Below are 20587 nucleotides of genomic sequence, written 5' to 3'. Positions count from 1 at the left end.
CATTCATTACAAATACACCAACTTTATTTATTATTTATTTATTTGTTTGTTTATTTATTTGTTTAAAAGATTTTATTTATTCATGAAAGACACACACAGAGAGAGGTAGAGACAGGCAGAGAGAGAAGCAGGCTCCATGCAGGAACTCCAGGATCTCGCCCAGGGCCGAAGGCAGGCTCTCAACTGCTGAGCCACCCAGGCGTCCCAATAAACCAAGTTTTAAAAGCAGTTTATTTATTATCTGTGTGACTTTAAGCAAAGAACTTGATCTTTCCAAGTCTTGATTTCTTTTTCCATAAAAGGTGAATAATTTCACCTATGTTGTCGGTCTTCTTTTAAAGATCACCTGGCCCCGTGTATTTGAATAATGTAGCACAGTTCTTGGCACATCCACTGTGCTCAAAAATATTTATCCTTTCTTTTGCCTCAGATTTAGAAGCCCCTCTGCCCTTTTAAATTTGAATTCCTTTTAAGTGTCAATATAACAAGTCGTGCTTGTCTCAATCTTGACAAACATGACTCTTCCTCTTAGATAAAATCCTCACTATATCATGTCTCCTTATTTTATTTTATTTATTTTATTTTATTTTATTTTATTTTATTTTATTTTATTTATCCATCCAACCTATTTTTCTCAAACTGGAACTGTCCGTCTTACTTCCCTGTCCTGGTGTTGGATCCCAGAGCTTGTATCCTTAGAGTCACGCTCTGCTACTTCCTCTAACTCACTTATCTTGTCTAGTTAGTGGCTTTCCTTTATCTGTTGACTGTATTTGTAAAGAGGTATTTGAATCTGATTACATTTTCCTTGACACTACTGATACTTTAGAAGCCTCACGATTTGTTACATGGAGGAGTGCTGTGGCCTCTCACTGATGTCATCCTCTTCTCTCTGTCCTGTGCACTGTGCTCCACAGTGCTTCCACGGTTGTTTTCCCAAGATCTGGGCTTGCAATTAAACTCTGTTGTTTAAGATACTTTTGGATGAAGTCCACACTCCTGAGGAGTGTCTGCAGAGCCACCCACAAAGAAGTCTGAAGCTTCCCCTTCATCTTCCTTCCCACCCTCCTTCTACTTCCCCATCTCTGTACTTTATGCTTAGTCCCTCTGAACCATGTTTTTTTTTTTCTTAAATAGTATGCACTTTCTTAAATAGTATACACTTCCTATCTTTGTTTTTTTCTTTTTAATCTTTTTTCTTTTCTCTTTTCCCTTCTGCTAGTCCCAATGTCACTTTCTCTAGTAAATTCTTTCTACCATCTATGGAAGCAAATTTCTTTAATGCTTTATTGAAATGAGTGTATGGATATGGCTCATTTCTCTGTCAATGAGTTTTGGGTAGAATTTTTGGTCGGGAGAAAAACATTTAATACTTTTTAAGGGCTTAAGACATGGAAGGAATTGAAACATTTCAGGAAATCTTGAAAAGGATTGAATTCTGGTAAGTGTTGTGTTCTCTAATCGGGTTGTAGACCCGATTCTACATGAAGCCATGTAGACCATTAACATCTTGGCTGAGGCATTGTTTCTGTATCTTTTTTAGATACCCCAAAACTCCCCAGGTTTGTGGGTTCTACCATGCTGTCATTCATTCTTGCAAGCATGTGTCCTAACCTCCTTTCCTCCCACCCTCACTCCAAACCTTTAAAGAGATTTTACTCTGTGCCAGGTTGACTTGCTGCTATTAAGGAAGAAACAAGCATGGGCCACACTACATCACCCTTCAGTTTCTCTGTAGTTAAGAAGAAAATCTGATCTAATCCAATCCTGTTGATGTTGTTTCTTCTCTTCTCTCTCCTTTATAAATTTGTGTTAGGTTTTCCTTTTCTCTGACAAGTTTGGTTCTGCCCCTTTCTATTCCAAAACCATGTATTTATGTGTTTTCCTGGATGTATCAGCAGTTTGATTGCCCAGAAATATTTGGATACTTTAAATGTGTCCGGTATAGTTCTGTGCACTTGAAGTTGACTGATGAGCAGGATGAACTCTACGTCCTCATGAGGCTTCCCTTCTTTTGGGGGAGGCAAACAGGAAACCTGTGAGCAAACAGTAAAACTATTCCTGATAGAAGACATTTTATGAGGTAAATAAAATAGTAATGAGGGGTGAAAGGACATATGTTGCAACTTTAACCATGGTAATTGAATAAGGCCTTTCTGTAGATGATGTGTGAACCAAAGCCTAAATAAAGAAAAGGAGATAGCTCTGTGAAGATCTGTGGGAAGAGCATCCTGAGTATCAGGAGCAACAAGCTCAAGAGTCTGAGTCTAGAGCAAGCATGACATGTGCAGAAAGAAAGAAAACAGGCCAGTGCAACTGGAATATAGTGACTGAGCACAGGGTCTGATCACATGGTGTCTTCTAGTGCATGTTGAGGAGGCTAGGCATGGCATTAGTCTCCTGGTCTGCTTTAATGGAAGACTACAAACCTCTAGCTTAAAATAATGGAAATTTATTACCTCATAGGTTTTGAGGCTAAAATTCCAGCATCAAGGATGTCAGCAGGGCCGTGATCCCTCATCTAGCTTCTGGTAGTATCTGGTATTCCCTAGCTTATAATTACATCCCTCCAATATCTACCTCTGTCTTCACCTGGCCTTCTGCTCAATTCCTATGTGTTGTCCTCTCTTCTTGCAGTACAGTAGTCACTGGATTTAGGAACCACTTTAACCTAGTATGACCTCAATTTAATTATATCTGCAAAGACCCTTTTTCCAAATAAGGTCATTGTAGTGCTCACTTCTGTAGCACTTATAACAAATGAGGTCATCATATTAGTCAAAGTTCTCAAGGGAAACCGAACCAATAGTGTGTATAATCATATGCAATTATGGAGGCCAATAAGTCTCAAGATCTGTAGTCAGCAAGATGGAAACCAAGGAAGTCAGTGTTAGTTCTAGACTGAGTCCAAAGACCTGGTGGTCATCAAGATGGCATAATTCCAGTCCAAAGACTCAGGAAGAATCCACTTATCAATTGAAGTCTGGAAGTAGTAAAAAAAAACCATTATCCCAACTCGCACGCATGCATCGCATGGAAGAATTCTTTCTTAATATGAGAATGTTCATTCTTTTGTTCTGTTTCTGTTCTGTTTGGATGAAGCTCACTCACATTAGGGAGGGCAGTATGCTTTACTAGGTCTGTCAATTTAAATGTCAAACTCATACAAAAACACCCTCATGGCAATGCCCAGAATAATGTTGGACCGAATATTTGGGTACCCAAGCGCCTAGTCAAGTTGGTACATAAAATTAACTCTCACAGTCTTATTCTGAGGTTCCACATGGATATGAATTTTAGAGGGATGCTGTTACACTATTCAACCCACTATGTGTTCTTTTTTAAAGCCACTGGAAGATAGTAAAAGAAATATTGTTATAATTTTTGCTTTAAAATGTTTATTTGCCCTTTATATGAAACAACAGATAAAGATAAGACCAAGAATGCAGTCAGGGAAAGAAGCCAGAAAGGACTGAGTGTAGAGGAGAGCCAGTTACCATGTGAAGTGTGTTGGAACAGAGGGTTGATAACTGAAGCTGGAAGGGTCCATGACTATACCTGATGCTTTCTTCATGCCTTTGCCCCCTCTTTTTTTTTTAATTAAATTTATTTATTAAACACCAAAAACAATCACTAACAAGAATGATGACAAACAGAAAAGCAAAGCAAATCATTTCCCTAAATATCACCTACACTAGACTTCATGTTCCCTAAAATTTCCACTATTTTCTTTTAACTTCTCTGGTACTAAATTATAAAAGTTTTCAGTTGAGGAGCCAATTTTATTTTTTATTTGCATGTTTATTTCTTTTTTGTCTGTAGAATTTTTTGAAGTGTAATTAACGTATGGTGTTCCAGTAGTTTCTGATATACAGCATATTGATTTGATGATTCTATACATCATGCACTCCTCACCACAAAATTGTGTCACCATACAGCATTATTACAGTATTATTGACTATATTCCCTATGCTGTACTTTTCACCTCCATGATTTATTTATTTAATAAGTGGAAGTGTGTACCTTTCATCCATTTTGTCTCTTCTACCCCCACCTGCCTTTCTTGTGACAACCACCAGTTTGTTCTCTGTATTTGAGTCCATCTCATTGGGCAGCCTGGATGGCTCAGTGGTTTAGCACCTGCCTTCATCCCAAGGCCTGATCCTGGGGTCCTGGGATCGAGTCCCGTGTCGAGCTCCCTGCAGGGAGCCTGCTTCTCCCTCTGCCTGTGTCTCTGCCTCTCTCTCTGTGTCTTTCATGAATAAATAAATAAAATCTATAAAAAAAAGTCCATCTTGTTTGTTTGTTCTTTTTTTTTTTTTTTTTAGATTCCACTTAAGTGAAATCATATGTATTTGTCTTTCTCTGACTTTTCTCATTTATTGTAATACCTTCTGGGTTTATCCATGTAGTCGCAAATGTCAAGATCTCATCCTTTTTTATGACTGATTAATATTCCATTGAAAATATACCACATTTTATTTATCTTTTCATCTATAGTTGGACTTGGGATGCTTCCATATCTTGACTGTTGTAAATAATGCAGTATACACAGGGATGTATATTTCTATTCAAATTAGTGTTTTCATTTTCTTTGGATAAATACAGTAGTGAAATTGATTATATGATATTTCTGTTTTTAATTGTAGGCCTGTTTTTACTTGAATTCCCCTAGTAGTAATTCCTATTCAAATATATTTGGTGTCTTCATTAGCTATTAGTAATCCTTTCTGCAAGGCACATTTCCTAGGATTAAGATTTCAGGTTTTTAAAATTGTCATTATGTTTTTTTTTAAGATTTTATTTATTCATGAGAGAGAGAGAGAGAGAGAGAGAGAGAGAGGCAGAGACACAGGCAGAGGGAAAAGCAGGCTTCATGCAGGGAGCCCGACATGGGACTCAATCCCAGGTCACCAGGATCAGGCCCTGGGCCGAAGGCGGCGCTAAACCGCTGAGCCACCCGGGCTGCCCCTGTCATTGTGTTTTAATATGCTACAGAAAATCCATGAATGAGCTTGTTTTGTGACCTTTACTAGAAACGCACTTGATCATGTGATTCTTGGCATGATCCTCTGCTTTTTACTCCCAAGAGAGAGAAGCCTAGCAGGAAGATGGGTAGGCAAGGATGTCAGACATAATTGGTGATGTGGAATAATTTTTAAATATTCTATTTAAATTGGCCCTAGGGTCAGAGCACATATCCTCATCTAGGGGTAGAGTACACATCCATCCCATACTCAGAGAACTGTAATAGTAGCCATGGCCTCTCTGTGTAGATGTCTAATGAATGGAGCACATCTATTTTAGATGGATAATCAATTTTGAAACCCCTTGTTGTAAGTAAGATTTTAAAACAGAGATGTTAACTTCATGAGTTTAATGAGGAGCTTCAATAATAGCTTAGTGACGGAGATGGAAAGAAAGCCAGGTGGGGAGCAGTGAAGAAGACTAGAATGAACGTTTAATGAATATCCACTTGCACACTTGAATGTCAGCAGCAATGTACTACCTCCTGGAAAATGTCTTTCAACTGTGCATCCCATTACTATTTCTGCAGCCCATGTAGCCTGGCGATTGAGGCAGAATGTGTTTGTAAGAAAGCTCTCCTTTGCAACATAATGAGATCGAGGTATGTAATTTGCAGAGATTGCTGGAGCAGTGGTCAAACCTAAAAAAAAAAAAAAGAAAGAAAAAAAGAAAACCCAGCAGAATGAAAAGAACATGTGAAACAGGAGATGGCTTATAATGAGCCCCGAAATCGTGTATCAGATGGCCAGCAGGCTGGCTTTTCCTCATATCCTTTGTCTTCTCACTGATAAACACATCCCTCTTGCTCTGTTTTCTAAATCTCTCTATACCTCTCGTTTCTACCTCGTGCAATGGAAATATGAATGAATTGGCATTTCTGCCATTTGGAAGTAAGAATGAAGCCCTTTTCATTATTCAACAGAAGTATTTGCTTAAACACGGGTATGTAGTATTATTTCAGATGCTTTTAATCAAGGACACTTTTTTGTTGTTGCATTCTTTTTTAAAACATCTCTTTAGTTTTACAAGCTTTTAACTCCTTGCCTTTTCTAAATTTTATGGTAATTTTTACTGTATAGTTTGGATGGAGTTTGCCTTCTTTCTACAGCAAAAAACAACAAGAAGACCCCTTTTCATTAGATATTTACAAGGAGCAACACAGAAAGTTGAAATGAACCTGATTCCATCAAATGGTTCAGTGGTCAAGGCATCACCACCTCTTTGCTTTCCTAACCCTTTTACCTCTTGAGTTAGTCTCTTTCCTATGTGAGAAGTCGGTGCCACTCCCTAAATGTACATCTGTAACTTAATAGTTAAGAAACTCATTTCAAACAATAGAAGAGCTATCTCTGTCTCTGACATGTATCTACTTTTGTAGCATAATCTGGCTTTGCCCATGGTTTTCAGGTATTTGTGGAATTTCTGACTTGGGAGAAAAGTTAATGCTATCAAATATTTGCATCTATATTTAGACATAAATTAGGCATACATATTGACACTGCTCTGGGCCTTCTGGCCAGCAAGGCCTATAGGATGTGATGTATGTCACTGGAGCTATCAGTAAAACCATAACTTCTGTCTGTGGCTGGTCTCAGAACTTCTTTTGTCTGTATCAGATGCTGGAGGTCTTGTTGGTGACCAGGGATAATGTCCTAAAATATAAGACCATAGCCACATTCTTGAGATTGTAGAAATGGACAAGGAGGTACCTCTTTCAAAGATATTTCTGTTCAGATTTTCCAGTGATGATTGAAGGGAACTGGCATTTAGCCAAGAAAAATATGGTGGAGAACAGCGTAAGAGGGAAAGAGATGTCAATGCTGTGGATGTTTGGTAAAGTAGATTATAAGGGTTTTTTACAGTTTTTTGCCAGATTCAGGAATCACAGCTTAATGCCTCCAACTTTTTACTCTTTAGAAAAAGAGATTGAGTATAGTGGGTTGACAAATGTGGGTAGCCTCTGACCATGAATTTCTGTATGCTTTCTAGCAAATACTGAAACTCTAATGGACTTTTAATGTACATGAGGATATAGTGTCTGTGTTCTTTCATGTGTCTGTCTGTGTTTGTGTGTGTGCATGGGGGGTGTTATAAGGCAGGGTGCTTAAATGCTTTGTTGCATTATGTTAATTCCTCGGCAGTGCAATCAAATTCATGTCGTAATTAAAGCTGTCAGTTGGAAGGCAAGCCAATCGCCACGAAAACACAGCATAACAAATGAAGTGAAATGATTCTGCGTGTAGCTATACAATGCTTCGCCAGGCATGAAATTAAATAAGTAATTTGATGTTGACATCAGAAATTGAAATGATACCCACTGTTCCCTCATTCAGGCAGACCTGCATAAACAATAGCCAGAACAAATATGCACAACAAAGCCCTCTTCTCCACCCAGCTCCCTGAGTAATGTACAATATATATGCAAAATGAGTATAACAGAGTTTTCCGAAACCTGAAGGATGTAATTTTCTTTGGTATACAATAAGATGATACATGTGTGTGGGGAGGTGGAGAGGTGGGTTTGTAGGGGTACCTCTGCTTGTGGATAAAGTACATCTGCACGAAGAGGGAAAACCCTGAAATAAACAAGTCCCATGTTGATTCTGAATAATTCATCCTAAAACGAGATTACCTCCCCAGGGCATAACTCTAGGGTGGTGGAAACCTAAGTTGGCTTTTGCCTTCCTCTACTCCATGGAGGGCTCTGGGTGCCAAAAACAGGTGATGCTGTCATATGGCTAATCACTGCTATGAGGAGCTGTCTCCATAGCTACTGTGGATCTCCCTACCTACCATTTATGGGATTGAGAATGCAGCAAGACTTTTTAAAATCAAATCCAGTGTGCAAGATCACACATCTATTGTCCTTTATTCCCTTGAGCCTGTCTGAAACACCTACCTAAGTGAAGAAAGTTTTGCTTTGGGAAGTGCATTTAGGAATGCCCTGGAGCATACTATTCTTGTTTGATATGGATGCTGCTGATACTTACTTAGAGCACTGTATTTCCTTCTCAGAAAACAGTTTAAAATCAAGAGAATTCACATGTACTATATTTTTGGAGATGCTACATTCACCTAATCCTTTTTTTCCCCTATACAATCCAATCTCTCATGTATTTATACATTAATTAAACAAATACTTGTTACGTGCATCCTGTGTGCAAAGCATTGTGCTGAGTACTGGGGAAGCAGTGATGACTTAACCGGATGGTCCCTGCTACCTGTAGTTTGCAAAGCAGGGACAGGACATTTGGGTGGAAGAGCTAGAGGTGAACTGAGTAACCACTGCTTGGAAGTGGAAGTCAACTCACCCCAGGGAAGGTATAGCACCTGATCCATACAAAACACCAAGCCAAGACCAGAAGACCACCCCACCACTAGCATTGCTTTTGTTTTGAGCTTATTTGTTTCCTTTCTTATTCACTAAAAGGAAACTAAAAAATTTAAAACTTGTAATGAGAGGTGTTTTTTTTTTTTTTTTTTTTTTTTTTTTTTAAGTACAAACAAACATGAATCATAGACAAGTTTAAAACAAAAAACAAGTTGTCTTTTTGGGCTCTTTGCCCAAAGAAGTGATGCCCTGCAAACCCTTCAGAACTATTATTTTGTGGTTGTTGTTTTCTGAGTGTCAGAACTATGGAAGCCTAAGTTGATAATTCTTCTGACTAAAACCTTCAGGAAAATGGTGCTTTTCACTGCTTCCCTTTACCCACACATTCTTTTCATTTTATTCTACTAATTATGTTTACAAAATGTCTCATTTTTGAAAAGCACTCTGTGTGTACTAACTGGTGCCTTTAGGGAATAAACTGGCAAGTAGGTCATACACTGGAAAAGTCATCCAAACCCACTGGGCTTTCATTTTCAAGTCAGTCTGGGCTTTTTCCTCTTGCCTGCCCCTTTGCGGCCACAAAACTGAGTAGCTTGAGACCAGGGCATTGAATGTCAGCAAGTCAGGGAGGCAGGCTGATGGCGTGTCTGTTTAGTCTCAGTGCAGGGCGAAATGCCATCATTAATTCATTACCCAGCTGCCTGTCAAATAAATTGGCAATTACGTCCACCGCAGAAGCTTGGAATTCAGTAAATAGCACGTTAGCATCTCTGAGTTGTTGAGAGAAGTAAAGGGGAAAATTAAGCCAACACGGTGTTTGTATCAGTAGCAGATGACAAGGGGCAGCATACACTAGTGATGTGATGTAGCGATGAAATACCCGCAAAGGGCTGCTAATGAGCTGTGTGGATTGGAACGTGTTAAAAACCATTGCTGATTTTCCACTTTGTCTTTATGCTTTATTACAGAGTTCAGCTCCTTCCAGCTTGGGAACAGGCTACTTCGTAAGTTTATCTCAACTTCACATGTGTGCCTTGCGTTGGCCTTGATTTACTTCTATAATGTTCACTCATTAGGATATGGAAAAAAAAAACTGAGAAATCCCTTCTCAGTCCTAAAGAGCAGACTGATACCCATCCTTTCATCAGGATTATTATATTTTTAAAATGCATATGAGCTATTGGGGATAGGATCGTAAGTCAGTCTGAGATGTAGGTGTCTTTCCCAGGGCAATTCCTCCTTCCCTGGCAGTGTAAAGGAAACCTGATTGGCTCACGCCATCTTTCCTACATAATTGTGTTTTTTTGGTGAGAAGTGTCATGTGGAAGATGGAATTCAGATTGTACATTGAAGCTTTTACTCATTTCTAATATCTCTTAAAGAATATATATATATATATATATATATATATATATATATATATATTACACAGTGAATTGCCTTTTTAAAAATATTTTTAATGAGAGGTAGGGTTTTAAGGAATGTTTTCCCTTACCGTCTGAGTATGTAACGTTTAGATTTCCTTTGAGCGATCATGGAACTCCTCATTTTAGCAAATATAAGTATTTTATTTCTAGACATTTCTCTGTCCTTTGGGAGGGGTGAAGATGGTGTCATACCTCAGGGATTGTCTCATAGATAATTTTCTCATAGAGAAATTGTCACTTCATTTATTTATAGCAAAATTACCCTTTTTGGATTCAATAATCTTTTTCAAAATATAAATATAAAAGAGTTACAGATAGGCATTATTTACACAATAGGGAAGCATGCTAGAGTGGAGGGTTTTTGTGGTATTTAAAGGAATCTGATTTGTGTTCTGAATAATGAACTGATACTCTAATGCCTGCTCAGCATTTTCTGAAAAAATAATGAAATCATGAAAATAAAGTGGAAAATAATTACTGATTCAGTTTAGTTGCCTTTAAATTTCTTCCCTCTAAAATGCTAATTATGCTGGCTTTCTTCTGCCCATAGATTTCTCTTCATACATTTACATTAAATATATGAAAACCAGCATCATTTCATTGAATGATAAGTCTTTTCCAAGCTTGGCAGAAGTAGCATATTCTAAATGTTGATTTTTTTTTTATCTTTATCTGTGATAATGCAGAGAAAACAGATAAGGATAAAGATTTTTTGGTACCTGCTTAATACAGTCAGCATGCTTATCCTTGTTCCTTATTGTGGCTGAATATTCATGCTTACAGAAACAAGCAGGATGCTGAAGCAGTTGAAATAACAGAAGTAGTCCATCTGCCATGTCTTCACACCAGGCTGGATGTGGGTTGTGATGCTAGAAGTAAAATCTGGAGGCTGCCAGTGTCTCTTCTCTGTCCAAAAGCTAAATTATCCCTCTTGGCTTTCTTCAGTAGAACAAGGCCAAAACCACTAACTTAGCTCTTGATCATTTTGAGACTGAACACTCTAGTATTTTTCTCATTGTCAGTATGATAGCCCTGAAAGAAGAAAGTCTGTAGAAACATCAAGAATTTTATTTTTATTTTTTCATTTATTTTTCTAATTCCAGGAGTGTTTTTACTCTTTAATAATAAGTGCTTATGAGGAAAGAGTCTGCAGTTACGAATCTAAAATGATTTTCATATTCACACAATGTTAGATGAGTATACAAGTTTGTTCTTTGGTAAAATTGCTCTTAGTATTACTTTGCTTACATGAAAAAAATATGTACCAAATGCTTATTCATCTCTGAACTATGACAAAAATGCTCTGCTTAGAATGTGTTTCCAATAATGGGTTTATTTTGTTATCAAAGTGCAAAATCCATTGATATTATTGCCAAGTTCTCATAAAAAAAATGTCTTCTGTTTCGATTTTCATGCCAACAATATCACATATAAAACTTGGTTTCAGGTACTAACTTCAGCATTCATGAGTTTCATGCTTCTAAGTGGAAATAGTATATTCACAACATATAGGAGTTTTCTGTCAACATATTCTTTACATTGTCCTTTATGACCTGTGATGTCATATTAGCCTTTACTTATGTCTGTAATGAAGGCTCAGCATCAGGTAAGTAGAATGGTGATACATAGACTCTTACTTCTTTTCAGCATCTCTTTGAAGTATGGACAAAGGCAGTTCACCTGCAGGGTCAACTCATTATTAAAACAATTGCACCATAATGTGAACTCTGGTATAAGAAAACTGAAGGCACTCACCTGTTGGGTCTAACGACCTAGAACTATTTTTCTTACATACTCTCCCATGCCCCAATATTGCTCTGACTTCCCAATTTCCTTTCATTTAGAATTTATCCTCTTAAAGAGCTTCTAATGAACTGCAGTAAAATGCTGATTATTGTGTGTGCTAAAAAAATAACCACCCATGTGTACACACACACACACACAGACTCGCACACACACTCCTGTGTACACCTCTGTCCACAGCTAGTATATTCTACTTTCAGTTCTTTCCATTTATCAGTAGTGATGTTAAAGAATTTAAAGAAGAATCCTTTGTTTTTGATTTAGTTGTATTTGTTTATATCTCTTTGGTTTTGTGTTCCAAAGATGTCTGCTTAGGTCTGTTACTTTTCCACTTCATTTATAAGCTGAAGATTTGAGGAATGAGAACAGCAGCTAAAATCGGTATTTACATAAGCATATTGCAAAGGATTCTTTAAGTAGACAAAATAAAGAAAGATTGGAACAAACTTTTCACATTTTTGGGAGCCTTTGAATAATGTGGGTGTTATACACACAGAGACACACACATATATATTCATTACATACTCATGCCCAGCTCATATTCTAAATATAAATGGAAGTATAGACTAGTTGGAATCTATTTGCTTGTTTCCTTTTTTTCTTTTTCTTTTTCTTTTTCTTTTTTTCTTTTTTTTCTTTTCTTTTTTTTTTTTTTTTTTTTTTTTTTGGCAAGAGTACCAAAACTTGTTGGAGTGTGTAGGGTTTTACTTAAAAAAAAAAAAAAAAAGTTAATACAGTGAACACATTTTAATTTAAATTTTTTGGACTATAGTCTCTTCTTATACGTGTATTTGAAGTGTTACTGTGCATAGTGAGTAATTAAGAACTTAGAGACAGACTGGTCTGAAGACTAGTATGTGACCTTGGGCAGGTTATTTAATATCTGTAAATCTGTACCCACCTAATAGAATTGTGAATTTTAAATGAGACAAGATGTTTAATGCACACAGAACAGTTCTCATTAATAGCAAATTATTCCCATTATAGCATGTGATGGACAGAACTTGGTCTCATTAAGTGGCTGTGTAATGTTGTTGTACATAGAGGATTACCACCAGAAATTAGTGATTCAAGAAGTAAATTTTGAAATTTGTGCTGTAGGTCAGGAATATTCTTGTAGCTTTCTGAGGAGCTTATGATTGTTCAGTTAGCTGTATACCACTTTACTACATATGTGAACAACAAATATGGAATTTATTCTCTATAATCCTGTGATCACCATGATGTGGAATGAACTATTCTAGGATGTCCATGTACTACAGTTGCTTAATTTGTCCATTAAAGTCATTTGCTTACTTTCTCCCTCAGACTTGAGGCATTTAAAGACTGCTAACAGCTCTTGAGGTTAGGCTAGGAAGATAAAGATTTTTTTCTACACCTTCAGGTGTTATGAGGTTGTGTCACATATTTACTGTTCTCTGACCCCAAGGAAAAAAGTGAATGTCCTAGCATACCTGAATGAAGTAACTAAAGTCAGGAGAGTGACGAGAGCAGTGAAAATATCACCTGGTTGCCAGTGTTCTGATGTGTCATCACTGGAAGGTTTTGGATTCATTGTTTATAAGCACTTGATCCCATATGCCAGTAGTTGGTAGCTACTGTTGGTATAGAGGTGACTGATTTGTCAGGTTGAACTTGATACGTGGTGTAAAGGAAGCTTTTCTTCATTGTGGTGATCTGTTCTGCCTGTTTTTCTGGATAATCTTCAATTTTTCTCCAGGTTTGATTGTAAGTGTCTTAGATCCATAGTCTCAAATATCTTAGGTCATGCTTTTGTAAACTCCAGTGATCCAGAGATTTTTCATAGTGGCTACCAACTAATAACTTTAATTCTCCTCAATTGCATAACATCTAGCAAAATATAAATATAAATATATATACTTTAAGATTGTCGAAGAAACCAACCAACTTCTACCTAATGTTAAAACTACCACATTACATAAAAGGGGAAATTGTGGTGTGGTACGCTTCTTAAAATGGGCTCTGTGTGATTACTGCCTCCCTGTACAGCTGAATTACTTAAGAAATTGTATTGATAGCATTGGTAACAGGCAGCAAGTGCAAAATACTGACCTGTGGCTTTCCATCAGAGCTGTAAGGTCATAAAGGAATTAAATTCTTTGCCCTGTTCTAAATTTTTGACTATAGACACTTGAACTATCTCCTGTTTTTCTTTGAATAATGTGTTTTTTTGTTGTTGTTTTTAAGGATTGGGCTTCTAACAGACACTTCTGACTTTCTTTCTTTCAGTAAGTACTAAGTACCTTCTCCATCAGACATTGTTCTAGGTGATGGGTTACAGATATGAAAAACCATGTCCCTCTCAAGTACTTTAGTCTTCCCTAAAGCCAGGTCCTTTCCTGCCTTTGTGATGCTTTTAAAAGTTTTGACATGTTGCATTTAAGTAAAAGGATTTGAGCTCTACAGAGAACCTAACATTCTTTAACTTTATAATGTTTCCCAGGTTTTAACTTTAGAAATGCAGCCTGGCCTTGACAGTAACCCCATCCAAAGTCATCTTCCTCTCCACTTGCCAGTACTTGCTGGTAATGCTGGGAGAGAATTTTGTAATTCAAGTATTTACTCAAAACCTGTCAAATGTTTAAAGATAAATGATGCTGAGTATTTTAACATGTCTCCCAATAAGACTCTAATATTTATATTTATTAATAATTAACTGGGTAAATGAATTATTGGCCATTATTTGTTTACTGACGAGCTTCCATTATAATGGAAATTTCTTAAAAATCTGAATTCCATCAGATATTTCTAGTTGTTATTAGGGCATTTAGACTCACTGGTAAAGACTGAGTTAGAATACAGCCCACCAGATGGAGAGTTCAGTGCATTTTACTTGTCAAATATATATTAAACATCTGTTCTTCATTCTTAAGGTAAATAAGATGTAAGCTTGGCTCTCAAGTCATACATAGTTGAGTTTGACACAAGACAAACTGATCAGTCCTATGAGAAGGGTGAGTAGAGCATTTGGGAGTATTTATAAGGGTCAGTTAATTGTAGGAGGCTTAATTGTGCAGAACTTGATGGATGCTTAGATTTTCAACAGATAAAGAAAAGGTGGAACAAAGTTTGAGGCAGCAAAGGTAAGAGCACAGAGAAATGGCATTATCGCGTGAGATTGCATTGACTGGATCATGTTTCTGGAGAAAGGTCAGCCTTAGGTTGCTTAATTACAGGGAATGTGGAACAAAGCCAGGAAAGGAACTGGATGAGTGGGGATGAGGTGATTTGTGGTAGATCCAGACTTTAACATTAGTGATCTTTTAAAGATGAGAAAGATATGAGTCCCAGGATCAATGTCTGTGATGCTGCTTTTACTTGGCATAGCATTCCCAGAAAGGAGAGATTTGATTTTAGGAAGCTAATGAGTTTAGAATTTAGAGTAGGCAATTAAAAGTTTAAGTTGTAGGGGATCCCTGGGTGGCTCAGCGGTTTGGTGCCTGCCGTTGGCCCAGGGCGTGATCCTGGAGTCCCGGGATTGAGTTCCTCATCAGGCTCCTGGCGTGGAGCCTGCTTCTCCCTCTGCCTGTGTCTCTGCCTCTATCTCTCTTTCTATGTCTATCATGAATAAATAAATTAATAAAATCTTTTTTTAAAAGAAAGTTTAAGTTGTATATATCTTGAGTGGTAGTTTAAAAAACTTGGCCAATAATGGGGAAAAAAAACATGGCCATGCAAATTGAAATTTATGTTAAAACTTGTAAAAAAGTAATACCATGTGAGAATCCTAAAATCTCAGCCTTATACTTATCAAAAAGTATTTTTGAGATGTGGTTATACAAATAATTTTCTTGAGTGACCCTTAAGAATTACCCAGTGAGTCACCAAACTAGACTTAAAACATTGGCCATAGAGGTACCCCATCTCCCAAGTGAGCACACCACTAAAATGTTTATATATATTTAATATACAAAAAATATTTTTATGAATTTTTTTATTATAATGAATAAAATACTGGAACCCATGACTCAAAAGCTGGGACATAACTAATTATTTGGAAGCTACCTATTTACTGTGCAGAAACATAAGGGTAAATGGAATCAATTGCTCTTCATGAAGATAAAAACTTACATATTTTTGAGTTGTAACCTTTAAAAATACTACCCTGAACTACAATTGTCTCTTAAAAAGTAATAAAACCTGAAGCTATACTTAAGTAAGTGTTTTTGTTAAGGTTAGGAACCACAGAATAACTCTTAGTTACCCTGGAGGGTTAGTTTCTACCTGAACTAAGTATCTGTGTTCTGACCAACTCCTCTGCATAGTCACCAGTAAACCCTAATTTCAGGGGCCTTAGACTAAAAATATATTGTACTTTCCATTTCTTTTTTTCTGTTTTTGGTTGGGTGTGATTACTCTTAATTTTCAGAATAGGATCAGTGAGCCATGAGCAACATATCCTCACTATAGGAACAGTACAAGTTGAATTCTGGTGAGCATGTAATCATTTGTAGAATCTCCACAGTGAGGTGGTTCTAATTCACCCTGAGGCAATTGTCTTCTGTGTCTACATTTTTAGTTTCAACTTTTTCATGCAGGAAAGGAATTCCTTTTCTCAAAGGAATTGAGAAATCTGGTAAGATAATCAGATGAGAAAGGATCAGTTGTTGTCTCCAGTTACCACCAATCCCTTAACACTCTCATCTCAACCTTTCTGTGCAGGGACAGGCTAGGTATTTTTAAACATCTACTGTGTACAGGAATCTTTGTTGTTGACTGTTGCAAAGTCTAAGTGAAGACATAAGATGAAAATCCATTTGCTCCTGATGGATGTGGGGAAATAACCCTTGGCCCAGTAGGTCTCCCTGTCCCCTCAACTCCCTTTCTTGGACCCTCAGATTTGGAGAAAATAAATCATTTGGGGGGGAAAAAGATTTTACAAGTGACTGGACTAGGTCATTACTTAAAGAGTCTTTGGTTCTAATATTCCAAGATCCATGATTCTAGCTCCTTTACACCTAAATGTTTGTCATGTGGGACCAATGCTTTCAGTCAGTTTTGCTGCCTCCCTTAGCTCTCCTTTGAACAGTAGCAAGACCATGGTCCCCTAGTGCTTAGTGAACACTGCTCTCCAGTGCCCAGCAATGAAAGAGATCCACATTTCGAATGAGTGGCCAAGTCTGTCTTTCTTTGAAATTAATAATAATGAATAATGTTTTATATTTGTGTTAATCAGGGGTTAGCACATAGAAATATAGAGGGTGTAATCTTCTTCTCTTCTATAGCTAATGTATCCTATTGGTCACAGAGATGATTCGAGAAAGACTTGTTAGCAGTGTGCTTTAAAAATCCCAGACAGAATGGACAGGCCACTGCCATGGAATTCAAAAAGTCTGTCTGTCTCTTCCTCCCTCCCTCCCTCTCTCCCTCTCTCTCCCCCTCACCCCTTCCTCTTTTCCCTCCCACCCTTTTGTCCTTCCTTTTCTTTTTCTGACACGGGCTTGAAAGAAGTCATCTTATTCTTGTTGAAGATTTCCAGATTATAGAAATGCTGAAATAGTGAATATGAGCTAAATTATATAAAATGAGCTGTGGGCAGTGTGTAATATCAAGATTTGCTCTGGCTACCCACACAACCTTCATTTTTGATAGATATAACTGCCCTAGAATTTGATGGACTAGATCAATCAGAATCTCAGATCAAAGGACTCATTCCTTTGCTTAACTGCTTTAAAAAAATATTTTTCCTGAAATTGTAAATTAGATGCCTCCCAATCCATTGCATAAGAAACTTAGAGCTTTGTGAAACACCAAGAGTATCATTTGAAAAGAGGTTAAAAAACACAACTGGGGCTTGTTAAAGAGGAAAAGTGCTGTTTTAACTCCAAGTGTCACATTTTCCTATACTCCGCTCCTGCAGTAAACAAGAGTTATTGGAAGCTTAGATAGTTTGAGACACTTCACTTATCTCCCGATACTTGACTTCAGAAGCCAAACATTTAAAATGCATTTTGCTCGTGTAAAAATGTTTATCCATTTAAAATACAATGTCGTTTTAACAAAAGCACCCTGGTGACAAGCTGTTTAGATTTAGCACAGTTAATAAACTGTCAGGTCCTATACACATACACGTGAAAAGACCAGCACAGTTACCCAAGGCTTGGCATTATAAATCACTGTTAACAAACCTTAATTTGCTTACTAGGCTAATGAATGATCTCCAAATTTCCTGTAGTAATTAGCTTCACTAAGTCATGTTTAAAGGGACTTGCCTTATACTACACTTAATTTCTGCTCTGAAATCTTTGGTATCTGGTTTGTAGGATGGAAACAAAAACAAAATGAAAAAAGAGAGAAAACAAAACCTATTAGTCTCCATTGACAACTAACTCTCTTGTAATAAATCTAGATTGTGGCTGTTCTCAAGTGGAAGCATCGCCAAAGGTGATGACTGTCTATTAGGCTTATAAACTGTAATGTACTAGGAGATCTGCAATGGAGTGGTGAAGCCAGATAATTGCAGTGTTTCCTGTCTAAATGTGCTGCTGTGTGTAGTGGCCTCTGAGTTTAAGGAGCCATTAAAAATGCAGCAAGGCATAACAACTGTGGTTCCTAGTGTACTCCTCATATTTCTTACATTCATCACATCTCATAAAATCTTGCCCAGACCAACAAATGACTATGTGTACAGCTGGCCTGCCACAGAAGGAAATTGAGGAGAAACTGAATCATGCAGGTAGCATTACAGAGACCCACCAAGAACTCACCCAAGCTTACAGTGTGCCATATTTCTCTTTTTACTCCCATGAATTGTTTTCATTTTAGTCTCTAAAAAAGAGAACATTCACATTTTACCTTTTGCAAGAGGACCCTATCAGTAACCAGCTTTTTCCTGCCTTTGTGGGAAATAGACCTCACTTTGCTGAGGGAAGGCAGGGCTATATCCTCTGCGGAGAAAGTCATAGAAGTTAGCATCTCAACCCTAAACCCAAAAGAAAATAAGAAATTTGTTACTTCACAGTTTATTTGAAATACACGTTAAAAATAACTTTATAACAGAACTAGCAATGTGATATGACAACCTGATTTCTCTGAACAAAAGGAGCATTGCTACTAGAACATTCCGGGAAACAGAGGAAACTAGAGAAGCCAGTATGTTCTTCTAATCAAATATTAAACAGCTAAGCATCATGACCAAATGGAAGTCTTAAGCAGCATTTGAAAAAAGGCATAATAGAGTCACAAGTTATTTTCATCTGTTGCTAAATTGCCTGCTTTCAACTTGGTAATTAAAGTAGATCTATTATTTTGGCTTTACTTTTATAGGTTTAGAGTTAAAGAAACTGTGAATCAGAAGGGACCTCTGAAACTGAACTCCGGGGATCCCTGGGTGGCTCAGCAGTTTAAGCGCCTGCCTTTGGCCCAGGGCGCGATCCTGGAGTCCCGGGATCGAGTCCCGCATTGGGCTCCCGGCATGGAGCCTGTTTCTCCCTCCTCCTGTGTCTCTGCCTCTCTCTGTCTCACTCTCTCTCTCTGTCTATCATAAATAAATAAATAAATCTTTAAAAAAAATGAAACTGAACTCAGAAAATTAAGTATTGTGAAGATAGGCTGACAGTGAAGGACTATGACTTCTCTCATCCTGGAACCCGTCCTTTAGTTAGCATAGCTGAAGATCATATCAATTTTCTTACTGCCAACACCTTCACTGTTCTTTTCATTACAGTTAACTAACAACTATGCCTTTTCCATATATGGAACCAGTTACAGACAGACATACACATAACATGCATGCATATATTTTAACTTTTGTTGAAGTTCATCTTGGTACACTTAGTATACTTGCCCGTTACTTAGAGCTATGGAGATTATGCCATCTATTGCATCATTGTTTCTTTCTGGTGAATACTACCCACTGCCATATGAGTGACCTCCTCTTCTTCATCCAAATTGTTTCCTCTTCTTCATCCAAATTGTTGACTATAAAATATCAGTGCTGCTAGGATTTCCTCATTGCTCTTTTTGTAATGTCTCTTCTTCATGAGATTTAATATACACTAGCTGGCTATTAGGGTTTCTGTGTATTACATCTCCTTTGATGATTTTTATCTGGAGCCTCAAAAAAAATCAGATATTCTTCCTTTGTTTGATTTATCCATACATATATTTGGAAAGGGCTTCAAGACAATCTGTGGACATGCTGTCTCTTTTTCCTTTGTAGTCATCTTATCCAGTTTAAGAAAATTAACTGGACATTATTATCATGTGGACACCTTTGTTCTACTGCAGGATGGCAAAGTAATTGACCATTAAAATATACTTAGCATAGATTCCGTTGTGATGCGGGTATTCATAGCTAAGCCTCTTCAAATTATTCTAATATATGTGAACAAGCAGTATTATCTAAAATAGATAAAAGGACACAGTACAAAAGAGGTGCAATTTTATACAGTATTCATGTCATAACACATATGCATGAGTAATAATTAGAAAAAGGAGACAAATGAAAAACTTGCTATTATTTATAATTGGCCTGTGTTATATACAGTTATCATCCTAAATGTGGAATTCTTGAATTGTGGCACATGCTTAAATTTGAATATAGAGGACATAGTAAATTTATTTCTGAAATTATTACAAATTCTAAATTGGTTGGGCCATGAAATTACATTGGTTTTTTTTTTTCATCTTTCTTTTTTTTTTAAGATTTTATTTATTTATTCATGACAGACACACACAGAGAGAGAGAGAGAGGCAGAGACACAGGCAGAGGGAGAAGCAGGCACCATGCAGGGAGCCTGACGTGGGACTCCATCCAGGGTCTCCAAGATCACACCACAGGCTGAAGGCGGCGCTAAACCACTGGACCACTGGGGCTGCCCTTTTTTCATCTTTCAGATGGGGTTTGGATGAAGGTGCTCTTTGAAGTGGTCTTTCAATGTTAGCACATCTGTAGATGTGTTGGAAAGACTGTTGTACAATGGATTAAGAGACTATACATGTTCAGGGACCGTTTGTATAAGTCATTTTATGAATG

At 37.3% G+C, this 20587-nt stretch overlaps 1 protein-coding gene across 1 annotated transcript in view; it reads left to right on the top strand.

The window, feature by feature from the left end:
• The window catches only part of AUTS2 (activator of transcription and developmental regulator AUTS2), a 1134993-nt gene that overhangs the window by 519351 nt on the left and 595055 nt on the right, over positions 1 to 20587 (top strand). Inside the window, 1 exon segment of the mRNA XM_025425744.3 lies at positions 9328 to 9363. Coding sequence (XP_025281529.3) covers positions 9328 to 9363 — 36 coding nt within the window.

This window comes from Canis lupus, chromosome 6 (genome assembly GCF_003254725.2).
Source record: "Canis lupus dingo isolate Sandy chromosome 6, ASM325472v2, whole genome shotgun sequence".
NCBI lineage: Eukaryota > Metazoa > Chordata > Mammalia > Carnivora > Canidae > Canis > Canis lupus.
The sequence above is the reverse complement of the archived record's forward strand: the minus strand, read 5'-3'. Positions and strand labels throughout refer to the sequence as shown.